The 16735-nt window shown below is 41.2% G+C and overlaps 1 protein-coding gene across 5 annotated transcripts in view; it reads right to left on the bottom strand.

Moving 5' to 3' along the window:
* Nucleotides 1-2660: 2660 nt before the first annotated feature.
* Nucleotides 2661-16735, bottom strand: part of PDE4A (phosphodiesterase 4A) — a 237722-nt gene continuing 223647 nt past the window's right edge. For 4 of the 5 annotated variants that reach the window (XM_075206827.1, XM_075206828.1, XM_075206829.1 and 1 more), the window contains 6 exons: nt 15716-15880; nt 14077-14176; nt 13191-13345; nt 10947-11069; nt 10494-10676; nt 2661-9122 (listed from right to left, as the gene is read on the bottom strand). In XM_075206827.1, coding sequence (XP_075062928.1) covers nt 8736-9122; nt 10494-10676; nt 10947-11069; nt 13191-13345; nt 14077-14176; nt 15716-15880 — 1113 coding nt within the window. In that variant the 3' untranslated portion in view covers nt 2661-8735. The other variant, XM_075206830.1, reaches the window with a different exon arrangement.

Below are 16735 nucleotides of genomic sequence, written 5' to 3' on the forward strand. Positions count from 1 at the left end.
TAAGTGAATGGAATGTGATAGTGTTACAATGAAGGCAGTAGGAGAAGTGGAGGTATGGAGGATGTAAGTGAATGGAATGTGATAGTGTTACAGTGAAGGCAGTAGGAGAAGTGGTGGTATGGAGGATGTAAGTGAATGGAATGTGATAGTGTTACAATGAAGGCAGTAGGAGAAGTGGAGGTATGGAGGATGTAAGTGACTGGAATGTGATAGTGTTACAATGAAGGCAGTAGGAGAAGTGGAGGTATGGAGGATGTAAGTGACTGGAATGTGATCGTGTTACAATGAAGGCAGTAGGAGAAGTGGCGGTATGGAGGATGTAAGTGAATGGAATGTGATAGTGTTACAATGAAGGCAGTAGGAGAAGTGGCGGTATGGAGGATGTAAGTGACTGGAATGTGATAGTGTTACAATGAAGGCAGTAGGAGAAGTGGAGGTATGGAGGATGTAAGTGACTGGAATGTGATAGTGTTACAATGAAGGCAGTAGGAGAAGTGGTGGTATGGAGGATGTAAGTGAATGGAATGTGATAGTGTTACAGTGAAGGTAGTAGGAGAAGTGGTGGTATGGAGGATGTAAGTGACTGGAATGTGATAGTGTTACAATGAAGGCAGTAGGAGAAGTGGCGGTATGGAGGATGTAAGTGAATGGAATGTGATAGTGTTACAATGAAGGCAGTAGGAGAAGTGGAGGTATGGAGGATGTAAGTGAATGAATTGTGATAGTGTTACAATGAAGGCAGTAGGAGAAGTGGCGGTATGAAGAATGTAAGTGAATGGAATGTCATAGTATTACAATGAAGGCAGTATCTATGATACAGCTATTGTTGCCTAATGAAGGATAATATAGTTTGACGTTAAGTCTGCTTCCATAAGTCTCCTGTGTATGTATCTTTCAAGTGCACCTGCCACCTGCACAGAGTGAAGTCAGCTATTTTTGGAAACGTTGTATAAATATAGGAGCAATAAATAAATGTTTCAGATTCTTCTGCGCTACCGCCAATTGCAGCAATATACACCTTAAGTCAACATTCAAATTAACCAATATTACAAAATATCCAAAAAACAAATACAGTGTACTGTGTGCTATTGGTACATTATACAATGCTATAAGTATAGAATTTCATTAATTATACTTTAGCCTACGGCGCTTGGAATTCGCAGGTGGTCTCCCATCCAAGTAGTAACCCAGCACAAACCTGTGCTGATCTTGGAAAGATCAGGCAAGATTTGGCTTGATCAGGGTGGTGCAGCTGTAGGAATCTATTAACACAATGTGCTTTTAAAGTGATGTCTGCTTTCTTCTTAATAGAGGTGTGCCACTTCCTTTTTCCTCCAGTGCTACAATATAAACAAGCAAACAAAAAGAGATCATAGTGCTAACTCTTAAACCTAAATAATTGCAATCTTTCTTCTGATTTAAACTTCACAGCAGATATGATCCAATTATATTTCAAACTCATAAATGTTCTCCTCCACAAATGTAACATGAATCTCCTTTTCTTTCCTCTCTTAGAGAGGTCTGACTTAGGAGTTATTTCGTTTTTACAGATGAACCAAACATTTCTGTATTTCATTTCGCTTATCACTCCACAGATTGGTAAACAAATAACAAGTAAACAAATATTCTTTATTTTGCCCAATATATAAAACATATAAAAACAAAGAATATTTGTTTACTTTTTAAGCAAATCATTCTAGTGTTGCTTTATTTGTTTAGAAACCCAATCTGTGGAGTGATAAGCAAAAATAAATTCAGAAATGTTTGGTTCATCTGTAAAAAGTGAATAACTCCTATAAAGTCAGACCTCTCTAATATCAATCTCCTTTTCTATTCTCTCTTAGACTTGTGGATGAGAACATTTATGATTTTGAAATATAATTGGATTATATCTGCTGTGAAGTTTAAATCAGAAGAAAGATTGCAGTTCTTTAGGTTTAAGAGGTAGCACAGTTTTCACTTTGATTTTTTTTGTTTGTTTCTTTATATGTAACACTGGAGGAAAAAGAGAAAGCGATAAGTCATTATTAAGAAGAAAGTACACATCACTTTAAAAAGGATCTTGTTTGTTTATATTATAACGCTGGAGGGAAAAAAAAGGAAGTGACACCTCTATTAAGAAGAAAGCACACATCACTTTAAAAGGACATAGTATTAATATATGCCTACAGCTGCACCACCCTGATGTTGGAAGCTAAGCAGGTTTGTGCTGGGTTAGTACTTGGATGGGAGACCACCTGGAAATACCAAGCGCTGTAGGCTAAAGTATAATTAATGGAATTCTATACTTATTGCATTGTATAATGTACCAATAGTACACTTTACTGTTTTTTTGGATATGTTGTATAAATAGAAGATAAACAAACATTTAGGGGCAAAAACAGAGTAAACAGCCCACATTCGTGCACAATGCTTTGTAAATCATATCCAAGTATATTAAATAGCTAAGAATTGGAGGGCTGATTTGTCTCCGTGTTACCAACTATTCACCACAATTAGTCGCTGTCTTTTTTAATATACAACTCCCACAGCTATATGTTATATATATATATATATATATATATATATATATATATATATATATATATAATTTTTTGTGTACCACTGTTAATGACATAAAATCAGTATGTAACACACTCGGAATTGAAACAGACACAATGTATTGTCATGATTCTGTTGAGAAGCTGTAATTCATGATTTGGTAAGGTACAGAGAACAGTGCAATGTGATACAACAATCTCAGAAATAACGACTCTACAATTTGTCTATATTACACCATAGAAATATACAGAGAATGCAGCTATATGTCTCACCAGGAGCATTGACTGTATCAGCGCCTCTCAAACTAGAGACGCCCACCCATAGAATAAATGTACAATCTTAACATTACAGTATGTACAAAAAGAATTCACTTTTATTTTTCAGATTTTATTTTTTTTTCCATTTTGTTTTATTATGCATTTATTTTAAACCAACCACGCGCAAAAACAGAATAAAAAATAAAAACTGTACAAGAACCGTTAAAGGATTCCATTGAGGCTTAACCCCTCCACTGCTGGCTGGAGGAGATAGTAGCTCCGCCCCCCTCCCTCCAGCGGAGCAGGGAGGTAAACTCCCAAAAGCCCCAGGGAGGTCTTTCGATATTTGCAAAGTCGAAAAAAGTCCCAACCCCTGGGGCTGCAGGGGTTAATTAATATATGATGGCTAAAAATAGAAAAACAATTGCTACAGTACTGTGTACAGAAATGGCATTTCATCTTTTTGTCTGGTTTTCGTTCTTCCCGTCTTCCTAGCGGATAAACATTTTCACCATGACCTTAGTTTATTATATCCTGTGGGAAAACGAACCTACATCCCACAGACGTCTGGGCCTTTCCACTGGGGGTGACGTTTCCCTGTAACCTGATTGCTTCATATGTTACACGTTAATCAAAATATGGCAAAAGAAAGGCAAATAAGACCTACAACAGCCTCTACACCACTCAATAAACATAGAATATCAGAGCTCATCGCAATACTGCAATGTGACTTAGATTGAGGAGGACATATCTCTGCCTGGATGGGTAATAAAATCACATACGTCACACCTGCCAGTCTGACTCTTTCTGACAAAGGTATTCCGGTTTTTATAAGAGTTTATCCATGTTAAAAATTGCTGTTAGTTCCATTTAATTTAGCCTAGAAAATAAGTAGGAAAAAAAAGACGGGTATTATCACACAGATGTGTATTTATCATCAAGACGTTCCCCATAAACGGCCCAATCTTTGCTCTGATCCCTACATTAAAGCTGCGTTTTGTGCAAATAAACGGAGAACATTCTGTTTGTAATACTTGTGAGTGTGCTCGTATGTATGTAACTGTACAATATACAGAAGACACTGGGACCATCGCTGCTCATGTAAATATATATATTGGATCAGGGCATAAGGACTGATACAGATTGACCTATGCTATAATACCATTTGTTACGCCCATTGGCATTGCAATTATTAGCGACTGGTGATGGGTTAGTGGAGGGGTAACTAGAGCAGGCGTTACTGGGAGGTGCGGCAGGGTACCGCTAGGTCACGCTCCTCTACATGGAAACACACCATTCATTTGTTGGATGTTTCTTGGTCTGGGAAGTATGTAATGACGCTGAGCTATTAGCGGTCATAGAATAGGTTTGGTGAATGAACAGTGGAACGTGACCACACTACGCAGCTGGTCCGTATAGTAGAACATGAATATGGCACTGCACACACATACATATATATATTATATATCTGTATGCACAGTGTTGTATGTACTATAAGGAAACAGGCAGAAAGCATGTTAACAATGACTATTATGTGCATTTTTGGACGTCCATTTGACCAAGTGCTTTGATATTAGTTACCGGTTGCTGATTGTAGGAGTAACTCCGGAATTTGCTAAAAAAAAAGAAAATTGACCAAACTGTCCAACATAATCCCACAGTTATCACCCATCAATCTCATGTTACGCTCCAGACCCTTATTCCCATGTAGCCCTTTAATACTTGGCTGGGTTCAGCCACACTTGGCTATTTACTGAAGAATTCCGTTCCATATTATAATCCACTACGACTAATGGACTGAAATGCCGTTGTCCTCTGGACATTAATGGACAATAGTAAAACTCTTGACAGTTCAACGGATGGGGCAGGTTTATAAGTGAAAGTGTTAGTGCGTCTACACAGACATCTTCACGGGTAAATTTTAACGCAGAACGCACATATATTCGCTCATGGATTTGGGATTTACCAGATAATTTGGGGGATGTCTTGAACAACAGTGAATGGCTCATTCCTTAATACAGGTTAGTGTCAGTGGAAAGGCTATTGTATATATGTGATGGGGGCATAAAGTGCAAACTTTAGACCTTTCATACTGAGACCCCCCTACGACGAAGTCTGTGCTTATCGCACAATTACATCACATTATACAGCTTTCTACCCTCTATCTAAAAGTAATACTGGACAAGCAGCTCCCTGGTACAGTTGTCAGCACAGCCGCCCCTTCCTTACTGTGATTGGCTCTTTCAGATTTCTGCCAGTGGGGAGTGTCACCGACAACTGCACCTTAAAGACGGTTGTCAGGAGACCTTTTAGCTGCAAGTAAGAAATCTGCAGCCAAGTGGAAATTGCATTTAGACCTTGAAATAACATGTAAAATGAAACGGTTAGAAGAGTTCTTGAAGGGTTATTCTTTCGAGCCCATTGGCAGGCGTTTGTCCGCTCTGGCAATAACAACGTGGTCATCACGGTGTAACCAAGGTAATATCTTTAGTTTGTACTCACACAATACGCCAGCACCTTGCCTGCAGGGGACTACAGAGTCTCTACATACATTGCTCTGTAATGATGGTCTTTGGAAGGATGTATGTTCACGTCACAATACAGAGAAACACGTCAGACGAGAATAAATATAAACCACTTTGATCATTCTCCTCACCATCCACAGCCCTCGCACATAAAAATAAACACAACACACACATAATGGGGCAGATTCAATTAAGCCACAACTTTGCGGCTACGCATTTTTGTTTTTTAGTTATTACAGTACCGCAACATCGTGGATTTCCCTTCGCATCCCTAAGGGGTGCGAGCGGAGAGCGGCAGTGTTGGCAGTAACGCGAGGTGCCTTCGTGTCCGTTCCGGAGGCACTCAGCGCTGAATCGGATGTGCCCCATTTGATTCCCAAGGACTATGGCAAACAAAATGTAACGTAAGGCAGATAGAGCTAGAAATAAATAGGCGTATATTGCAGTCTGTAAGCTGCTTCTCGAGAGCGGCGGGTACACTGCACGGAAGGCAAATGTACATGTGAGCCTGCAACCGGTGGAGGCAGTGTGGGCGTACCAGCCTGTCTATTCAGTGGGAACATGACTGAGGCACCCGACGCCTCGCACCTCAGTGATGTTATTAGTTCTTAGTGAATCAATAAGTGACACAATCATCCCCCCACCCAATCGTACAGATGATGTTTCAGTCCTAATTGGACCTTCATCAAGCCTTAATGAGCTCAATCACTTGCAAATATTAATATATTTCAAATGTAATTGAACTGAAGGGAGTGATGTCACATTACTGTGCCCATATGCATAGAGGTATATATATATATATATATATATATATATGTATATATATATGTATATATATATATATATATATATATATATAGACATCTGTTATAGGGCTTGGGTAAGTGCTAATTAGCAGGGGACCCTCATTTATGACACCGGGTAAATAAAGGACACTCTTGTCGTTTGCTATCTTAATGTAAGATTGGATTATAATGGTAACATCCACACGAGGTGATGACAAGAAGGTTCTAAGCAACTCTTTGCTACTTTATCTTAGTGCCTAGTAAGTTGATAGGCCGCCTCCCACAATATGGCTGCCTCCCCTGTGTATATAAACGCTGGTACACTTTAATGTGACTGGGCACACTGAATAAAAAAAAAAAATAGTTATTTGCTCCAGATAATTAAATCAGCCTTAAGATTTACTTCCTACAAACCCCACATTAGGGTATTGTTGTATTTTGCAGAACTTGGCATTTGCTTTACATTGTTCCAACATAGACAGGGCTCTATTGCACTTGGTACGAACCACAAGAAACTACACGTACGGAAATGTTTTTAAAGCATTGTCCGTTCCGAGCTCTGACATTGAGTCATGACAGAAATACGTCCGTTTTAAAGAATGTTCATTTGCCTTTTAGTTTCTTTTCATAACTAATCTGAATGACAATAAACCACATTTTAGCTAGTAGTGAGAGACACCTTAAACCATGAAGGCTTAAAGTCACCTTATAACCTACTCACAGTGGAGGCAGCCATTTTGTGGGTGGAGTCATTATTCATGAGAATGCAGTCTATGAATACATTAGTGACATCACTGAGGGGTGAGTCACAGAACGTCAGCTAAAAATGGCTGAACTGTGCTGAGGTGATGAGAACCCTAATAACAATTACATGCCCGGTGCATGATAACAGTACTGGTATCTGATTAGCGGCAAGTAAATATGACTATACCGCACCGCAAATCATTACTATATGAAATGACATCTAAATGTGGAGCAGCGAGGCGGATCTGAAAGACCTGTATGAAAACTGGTTCACAGGAAAAAGCTGTTGTAACCCACGGCAACTAATCAGATTCTGTTGGTTCCGGCAAGAGAACAACAGTCTATGTCTCCTTGGTTGCGCTGGGTTCCAAAACATTTTGATCCTGCGCCAAAGTTCTGAGGAATGTCCTCGTTTGTGTATAAATACTACTAGCGGGCGGTGAGGAACAGAAATGAGCCTTTATATCTCAATCCTTCATAGACGCAGCTTACAGATATGCAAGTATTTGGCAACAAAAATAAATAGATTAATATAAAAACAACAACAACAACAACAACAACAACAACAACAACATATAACATAAAACAAAGCAAATGGAATAAACAAAACTAGTGGTGGAAAGTAAAAACATCGTACTCTTTTCCTCCCCGCACTTTCGCAGCTTGCTGTCTCCTTAAAAAACCGCATTGCTGTGAATGTATTGCCAGTACGTGCAAAGGAACGGAGGGGTTGAGGAAGACTTTCCGCCAAGGCTTCTACAATGATAATCTTTTCCTTCCCCATCCATTAGCCGGAACCCCCATAAATCTATGGCGTTAATGTGGATCTCATGAGAGAAGGCGATCAATAAATTATAAGCATTTAGAAAATATATATTATATATATAGATATATCTATGTTAAGAGATTAAAGAGAAAGATAGATTTAAATAAAATTACATTTTTTCTGTTTTTGTTTTGTTTTTTTTTTACCAAAAAAACGTGTCTGTTGGAGGCTGAAGGATCCCACATTCGTTTACTGTTTGGCTACCAAACAGGGTGGCTGATCTAGCCTTCCTTACTAGCAGTAAAAGGATGACTTCTACAATACACCACCCAGTAGACTCTGAACACCATGTATACATGTCATTGGCCACACTGCGCATGTGACCTTGTAGCACTGATACAATTTACCCAGAAGCCTTTGCCACAGGAGCGCTGTTTGCCAGACAACGAAAGACACATAAAAACATATACATAAAAGGCACACCCATTTTCCACAGTCCTTGTATTCCTACGTCACTCCCAGAAAATGAAAAATCCACAGGAGTGAACCCGGCTTGGCCGAGCTTTACAAAAAAAAAAAATTGATGAAAAAAAAAAAAAAAAAGACGACGTTCCACAGGTATGAAATAAAATAAGAATGACATACGTTTCAATATTTAGTTCTTAATGGGTTTTTTTGTTCTTTTTTTCCTGAAAAAAAATGGCTTATCACTGCAATGCGCAAACATAGAAATTAAAAACTTGGTTTCCTTGTTGCATCCGTTTGAAAGGGAAAGAAAAAAATAAAAACGTATTTGAAAAGGGAAAGAAAAACCACTTATTTAGAAAAAAGTATTAAAAATAAAATAAATTACAGTTTTTTTGTTTTTTTTTGTAGAGTGTGTTGTAGCATTCTTATGGCAACAAACTCCTATTCTGTGCAAAGTATCTGGATCTACAGTAATGTGTTTGTTCCCCTTGAGAATAAAAAAAAAATACAACCAAAAATAAAAAAACAAAACTAAAAATAAAGAAAGCAAAAAATAAATATGCAATTGGAAATAAACCACATTTTGATCTCTGTGTAAAACAGTTCTTTGTGTGTTAAATAATGTCTGAAAGTTTTACGTCAGCAAAGTTCAGGACTCCAGGGGAGACGCGTTATTTGAGAAGTTGTCAGTCTGTTCTACTTGTCCCTCCTGCCTGGTTTCCTCCTCCGTGTCTAGCTGGTGCTCCGGGATTACAGAGCTCTCTCCTGGATCCTGTTCTTCCTCGATGCCACTGTTCCTGTCCTTATCGGACTCCTCGGCCTCCTCCTCCAATGTCAGCTCAAACTGAAACTTCTCAATGCAGCTCTCCTCGTCCTTATCCTGGTCATCCGGAGGCGGAGATGGACTTTGCGGGATCATTCCTTGGTACCAATCCCTGTTGTCCTCCAATGTATCAAGGATATCCTGAGCGTCCGGGTGGACGAGATCTGACCACGTCTCCCACAGAGGGTGGACGATATAATCTATGAAGCCAACCTGGTAATTAACAGAAATGCAAAGGGTTAAGACTACTTTATTGACTTACACTTCCGCCTACATTGACTGGAAAAACACCTTAAAGCCATAATGAGCAGTAAATATATAAGAAAAGCTTTTTAATGGTTGGCTAAAGTCATCTGAAAGTGAATAACCCACTTTTAAATCTTTTGAACCTGTCACCTGGACCAACATCCCTTTTCACTTGCAGATTTCCTCCGGAATATAAATGATAAGAGTGTGCAATACAGAGGATGCTGATATCCGAGTTATGACTCAGCGAGAGTGCACGGCGGGGCTGAGATAGACTCTGCTGCTGCGGGTCAGACCTCCAGCTGTGGCCTCATATGACTCAGCAGATGTATCTTAGCATCACTCGGGCAAACAGATGCATGGCGACAACCAACGACCACAGATGCCCATTGAGCTGGTCTCGTCTACGGCCAGGACGCCCCGTGAATGTCCCGCCGGCTTTGTAATATGGTCTCATGTTTACGGCGGTGATGACTGGAAATTAAAGGAGGTATTAGTCACATGGGGAGACATTATACCAGGCTTGGGCAACATGTGACTCTCCAGCCAGGGCCTGCTGGGACTTGTAGTTCCACCGCAGCTGGAGAGTCGTAGTTTGCCAAGCCTCTGCCCCATACAAAGCGTGATGGGAGGACATGAACTGGAGGCCACAAAACTCAAGGACAGCGCAGTGGAAGACATCTTTGAAAAGAATATATGAGAAATATATGAATGGTGGTGTTGACTAAATTTATCAAAATAATTTAAAAATATAGAAGAGGTAATGTAAGTACATAGTATATATAGAGGGACTTCAGGTGACATTCAGTCTGCTCCCACGCTGATCAGATCACCAAGTAAAAATATATGACCCTCTGCCCATGCTATGGTGGAATGAGCAATGATGTCCTGTAACCCACAGCAACCAACCAGCTAATAGCTTTTAGCAGCTCAGTGTAGTCACACTAATGAAAGCCGAGATCTGATTGGTTGCTACGTGATACAGCAATGCTGCTCTTTGTACCATCTTATTACTCCAAAATTAGAGGGTGACTTCTTACCATCTAATAGTCCCAATTTTTTAGAGCGAAATGGGGGCTTCGGGGAAAAGGGGTGGAGCAATGATCGTTTACTTTCTTTGTCTACACTAGTAAACTGTAACTGGCTGCTGGGTGTAAGACCGCCACTTACTTTGCGCCAGTTCCCCGCCATAACCTCCAGTCATCAAACCATCTAAAAATGGCCACGTTAGTGACCTATATCCAAGACGACAGCTCCTTCACTGCCACCAGTGACACAGAAAGCTGATTTGAGGGCAGACATACACCCTGTGTAGTGGTCGGACGTAAGACTGCTCACCTGGGACTTCTCCACGGAGGCCGTATGCTTGTCACACATAGGGCTGATCTCCATCCCCCTCTCCCTCTCCTTGTCTCCCTGTCTGAAGAACTCCTCCAGGATTCGGTCCGTCCACTGACGATACAGTTCCAGCGGTTTGGTTGGGTTGCTGAGGTCGGCGCAGTGCACCATGTTACGGAGGACCTGCAACGGAAGAGAGCAGTGATGGAATGAATGCCTGCTATCGCCCGTTTAGATTGTAAGCTCTTTGGGATAGGCACCTCAATCCTAATATTGTGCTGCACACATACATCTATTAACTGATCCCTGGCAAACTATATTTGCATCTCTATATATAAATATTATGCCCCTACTTTTCTCCTATGCCGCCCACCCCTCCCCTGCCATCCTGGAATGGAACTTTGTTATGTACAATGACAACAGAACCCACATATCTCCCGTGTTATTACTCACCTGCATCCTGTCTGTGTAGTTATCTAGCAACAAGACACCAGAACTGGTCACTTTTTTGGTCTCCACCATAGTCTTCAGGTCAGCTAACAAGCTCATGTGCTTGGACATATCGGTTGCCAGGACCTGATAGGGTAAGAAACATTATATGTGAAAAACTACTGTGCCCTAAATTATACAGGAATTATTGTAATTGCATAATTTTAAAAACTTTCTATATGGCAACAATTTGATCTGTGTTGTATAAGAGAACTCACTCACATCAGTCCCTGCCCCATTGGAGCTTACAATCTAAATCCCCTAACATACACACACAGAGTGCGAGAGACTAAGGGCAATTTAATAGCAGTAAATTAACCTACTACTATGTGGGAAGAAGCCCACGCAAACACGGGGAGAACATACAAACTCCACACAGATAAGGCCATGGTCGGAAATCGAACTCGAACTCTGCTGTGAGGCAGAAGTGCTAACCACTGAGCCACAACACCCACAGAGTAACGGAAGGAACGCTGCTGTGGGAATCATACAATGGTTGCTGGCACTGATTCAGAAGGATGATGTATTATGTGTGTGTTCTGCACTCCTCAATGACCAACATGTTGCCCAGGAACTTTCTAACACTTCCATTTGTTATGGCTGTGTCATATCCATGTTGTACCATCACACTAATATCTATGATCCCATATTGGGCCCCATCGGCTGATTATCAAATATACAATACATTCTCTTGGGAACCACCTCTTAGAACCCAGTCTAGTTATTAATCAGAAATAGATACAGCAGAAACTCTTTGGGCCTGAGTCATTAAGGAGAGTAAAGCATAAAAAAAGGAGTAACTTTGCACCTGAGCAAAACCATGTTGTATTGGAGGGGGAGGTAAAGTTAAAATGTGGGGGCAGATTTATAGTTGGATAGGGCATGTCCTAGATCATCTTTAAATTTCAGTGCAGAGATCAAGTATTTGTGTGCTAGATGGAAAAAACAGACAGCATTTAACTTATGTTAATAAATTATTTGCACCCCTTGCATTGTAACATGGTTTGTTCCGGAGAACATTTACTCCTTTGTTTTGCCTTACTTTCCTTAATGACTCAGACCCACAGTGTTAAGTAGACATTAAAGTCATTAACAATCTACTAAGTAAAGTGTTGAAGTAATGGCCCAACAGCTACCCCCATTGCCTGTACGCCGGTTTCTGTTATCCAGCCTCTGCGTCTATGTGATCAATTCACAAAGGTTACACTATAGAGGACTTTTAGTGTTGGCCTTATTTATTCTGGCCACAAACGCTACAATATGGGGCAATTGGTCTAATATTGCAGCGTGTGCGAGTCAAAAACGACCGGGAGGCCCAAAAATAATCCGAAGAGGAAGTGAGAGATACCAGAAGGAATCATGGGAATGTGTTAAATCCCCACAGTGTACAATGATACACATCATATTCCAGTGGTTCCCAAACTGTGCGCAGCGGCTGCCTGGGGTGGAGCCGTGATCTCACAGCGGTGCTGCAGCCAGGGCCAGTGGTAAGCACTGCGGGGGGGACTACTTGGTAATTATTTTGGATTAGGGGTGCCTTTAAAAAATTATGAAGCCCTAAGGATGCCTTGAACTGAGAAAGTTTGGAATCCACTATAATCACATGACCGTAGAACACTGTTCGGAACATCAGAATAGACAATAGACTCTAGCACTCTTCAGTGCTTCCACCCTCGGCTCGGAGATGATTTATACATGTAGGATCCCACTCATTGTCATCCTTTCGATAGAAAAGAAGCGATGAGTCAGCTATTCCAGGGTCCTACTACCAGTGTAAATGTGGAGTGACATCACGTGGTGACATCACCAGGGCTTCCTGTGGTAATGTGGAAAAAGTGTCCAGCTTTGAAGGCTGTTTTTTTTTTTTTTCCAAAGCCTTATTTTTACTTTGGGAGTTAGAGCTGAGATAGGATACACCCCCCCCCCTCCCCAAAACTGGAATCTGTCCACACAATTTAAATGTGCCCTCAACATGGTATTGCCAAGGTACAAGATTACAGCCACGCTGGTGAAATGGGGATTTGCACAAGATCGTAATCCTCTGTCTACACAATGGCCTTTAAAAACACCCATCTACAGTATGGCACTGTCGGATACGCCGTATCTAAACGACAACGTGTATATTAGTTCACGCCAGGGACTACAGCCCGGTAATTTACCATATCTAATTCCGTCACCATTGATGCGTATGTACAAGTGACTCATTACCATGTCAATCACCATCTTCCTCATCGTCTGACGTTGACGCTTTGTCAGGTTCTGGAAAATGTCACAGTTCTCTTCCTGCAGGAGCTTGAACCCCACGGCCAGATGATGGTTCTCCAGTACGGACTCGTCGTTGTACATTAACGCCAGCTCCGAATCTGAGTGGCAGATAAAAGGAGGAATCTCGGTCATCGGTTTTCTTGTGTACACGACAGTCAAGTTACAGTGTCGAAAAACCACCGTGTACTAGTACGCCTGGCCTAGTCGTCATCATCATCATTTATTTAATGTACATCTGTCACTTACACACGGTGGAGTCAGAGACTTTGTGGGCTAAACCAATATTTAGCATCTGTGTCTCACGGCTCAGTGATGTCGCTACTTCCTAGTGATGTCATAGTCTGGAATTGTTATATAGAATGTGGCCTCTCTCACTGTGTGTAGGTGACAGGTATGAACTGCATGTAGGAAGATATATGTATATTTAAACAGAGCTTCCTAAGCAACACTTTTTGTCTTTGCCTAATGTATAACTGATTTTAATGATATGTGGTATTTTGATATACTGTTAGCTGCTACACAGTACCATATTATTATGATAATTGGTGTATTGGCTCTACGGGATATAAATGGGTAAAACGTAGAAATACGCTGATGCACCCAGGGCAGTTTGACATATTGGCAGATATAGCTTTGGCGTGTTGCAGTATACAGTCTCTTCTCCCAGTAGACAGTACAATACTTCTATTATATAGACAGGGGAAAGGATTGTGGCTGGCAGCTTGTGTTATTACAGGACAGATGTTCTGCGCTGTGACCACCCTCAGCCACTTCTGTGCTGACCAACGCCATAAGCTCTTTAACTGGATGAGACGCTGGATCCACTTACTTGTATTAATAAGAAACTGATTGGAAACTCCGGGATGATCCACGTCATGAATAGCAGCTGCGAATAATGCCGCCAAGGTCTCCAGGTCTGTAAACACCGCCTGGCGGGAAGACACGGGGAGATTAGCACATCATCATACATGTAGTGTACAGTGTGACATGTAATATGTAATATGACTACAGCACTGTCTGCCACGCACCTCTCCTTAACATGTCTGGTCTGCGCGCTCACTGTTTGCTGGAAATAAGTATATTTCCCTAATAAGTACATAAGTAGTACCCCCTTTTATATTAATAAGGTGGTAGCAGGGGGTATAATGGAAGCCACTTTATGACTATGCATCCTCCTCCTTGTCTAGGGGAACAAGGAGTATGCAGAATAATTATATATATATATATATATATATATATATATATATATACACATACATACACACACACACACACACAAACATATATACACACACACACATACACACACACAGTAACACACATGGATTAAAGTTTTTGCGCACAGCAATGGCTATGTACATTGATAGCGTCCATATTAAGTATGTGGTCTGGTAGTTATGTAGATCTCCCAGCACATCTGAGACACATGTACATTGTACTTCCCATACGCCGGCTGTCTCATGTTCTTCTTGTGATACATTATTAAGCAGATCTCAGACTGGCTGAATGAGTTGGACATTCTGACACTGCAGAGGTCCGGGCAGAGAAGTGTTACCACGTAATCAGGGATTGGCTCGTGTTACTTATGACGTCCATGCTGCTATCTCCATCTGTTTACATTGTACATTATTAATATTTTCAGAGGGCCCGGGAGGATAGCTGGTAACTCCATCACAGCTCTCACACTGACGATCCTGCTGGTCTGTGACGAGCCCGCTGCCAGCACTTCTGCCTGGTTCTGCCTCTTATCTGATTAGCTATTGTTTAAATAAACCAAGGAATGGAAAGGGGCACAGAGAGCCTAAAGCACTCAACTGCTCGGAGAGTCAAGTCTCTCTCTTGATGTATAGGATGGAGAACCCGATACAACACACGTGCGGCCCTCGGACCTTCAAAAGGGCCGCACATTATCCTTAATCTCAGTAATAAGTTAAAATAAAGATTTAAACAAAGAAAAGGGCACCACATGCCCTCAATCTTTCTCCATTGAGGATTGAATATACATCTATTAAAATTACAAGACTTTCAACGATGTACAGAGGTAGAGGGATAAGAAAGAAAGAGGAGAAGGCAGAGGGGTCCTCTGGGGTTATCCTGGCTAAGAAACACGGCTTCCACACATGTCCTTATTATAGACCAGCCCAGGTTAAGGCTCGGTGGGCCTTCTATAGCTCATCGCTGCTTTCAGTTCTATTTGTGTCGCCCTGAAAGCTGCTATCTGAGTACACTCGCATTCAGCTCCCCATTGATGATATAATTGCGTGGCTGAAAGGCACAGAAAAGAAGCCGTGTATTAAGTAGGAAATTTGCAGGAGGGTGTGTACACATAACTCATCTGGACAACCCCTTTAAGCAGACGAGGGGTCGGACAACAGCTTCACTCTCTTCAGCCACCAATTTGCAGAAACAGCCATGAAATACATCCCACAGAACAGCCCTCACCAAACCTCGCCCCGTCCGTCTCTTACATCCAATGCCGGCGTGGAGAGCAGCACGTGGGTGGACTGTGTGACGTCCGCGGCGTGTAAGCTGTTGTGGTACGCCACATCCGCGTGGTAGTGATCTTCCAAGGTCATCATGTATGTGATTAGGGTTTCTATGGGTATCTTAAAGATCTTACACAACTCTCTTTCCTGCGGACACAGAAGACAGCTGGGTTTACTCTTAGGAAAGTCACATGTAAGAGATATGACAACGGTGATGTGTGATGGGACATACACACAGTCCTACACACTGGATGTGACATATCAATCATTAGCAATTAGACTTCGTATAGCATTTATATTATTCTAGTGGTAAAACATTACAGACTATTGAGCGTTGGCAGCTCGTCAATTTTTGTGATGTAAACATATCTCCATACCGCACTCTGTACCAGAATGTGTCCCATCTAGATTTAAGCTCATCTTAGACCTGTGCGGGGGGACAGCACCGCAAAAGTGTTAGCAAGTAGAGTAAGAGTAAGATGAGGCATAATTAAGACTTTGCCCAATCTCCTGTTATGGTTCTTAGGAGGAGTTTGATAACCCTGTAATTACACTATTCTCCCCGGTGTATATGACATTTCATTGCATTACACTGTGTACGAATAGGGTAATGCGAACTTGGCATTTACTATCAAGCCGCATCTGTACACTATTATGGGATGTAAGTATTTACATTTGCACGTCTGACACAGAAATAATGCGGTTTAGGATTTGGCAGTATCTGCAGACATACACACAGCTTTCATGGCAAAATTTTTACACGTGTCCTCTGGGAGCAAAATGTGTCAAACTCATCATCTCTTGAGTATGTTTTTCTTTTTCATTTACAAGTCTGTGACCATTTCACAGCCGACAATAGAAGCACAAGTAGAGACAGCTCCATGTGTCAGACAGACTAGAAGAGCTCTATAGGGGTTCTATAAAGGCCATGTGCAATACAATGTTTAGGTTCAGCTACTTTTTAGTTGAATGAAGCTGGATTTGACCTGTCTCTGTAACTAC

The sequence above is a fragment of the Mixophyes fleayi genome, chromosome 4, assembly GCF_038048845.1.
Source record: "Mixophyes fleayi isolate aMixFle1 chromosome 4, aMixFle1.hap1, whole genome shotgun sequence".
In the NCBI taxonomy this organism is placed as follows: Eukaryota; Metazoa; Chordata; class Amphibia; order Anura; family Limnodynastidae; genus Mixophyes; species Mixophyes fleayi.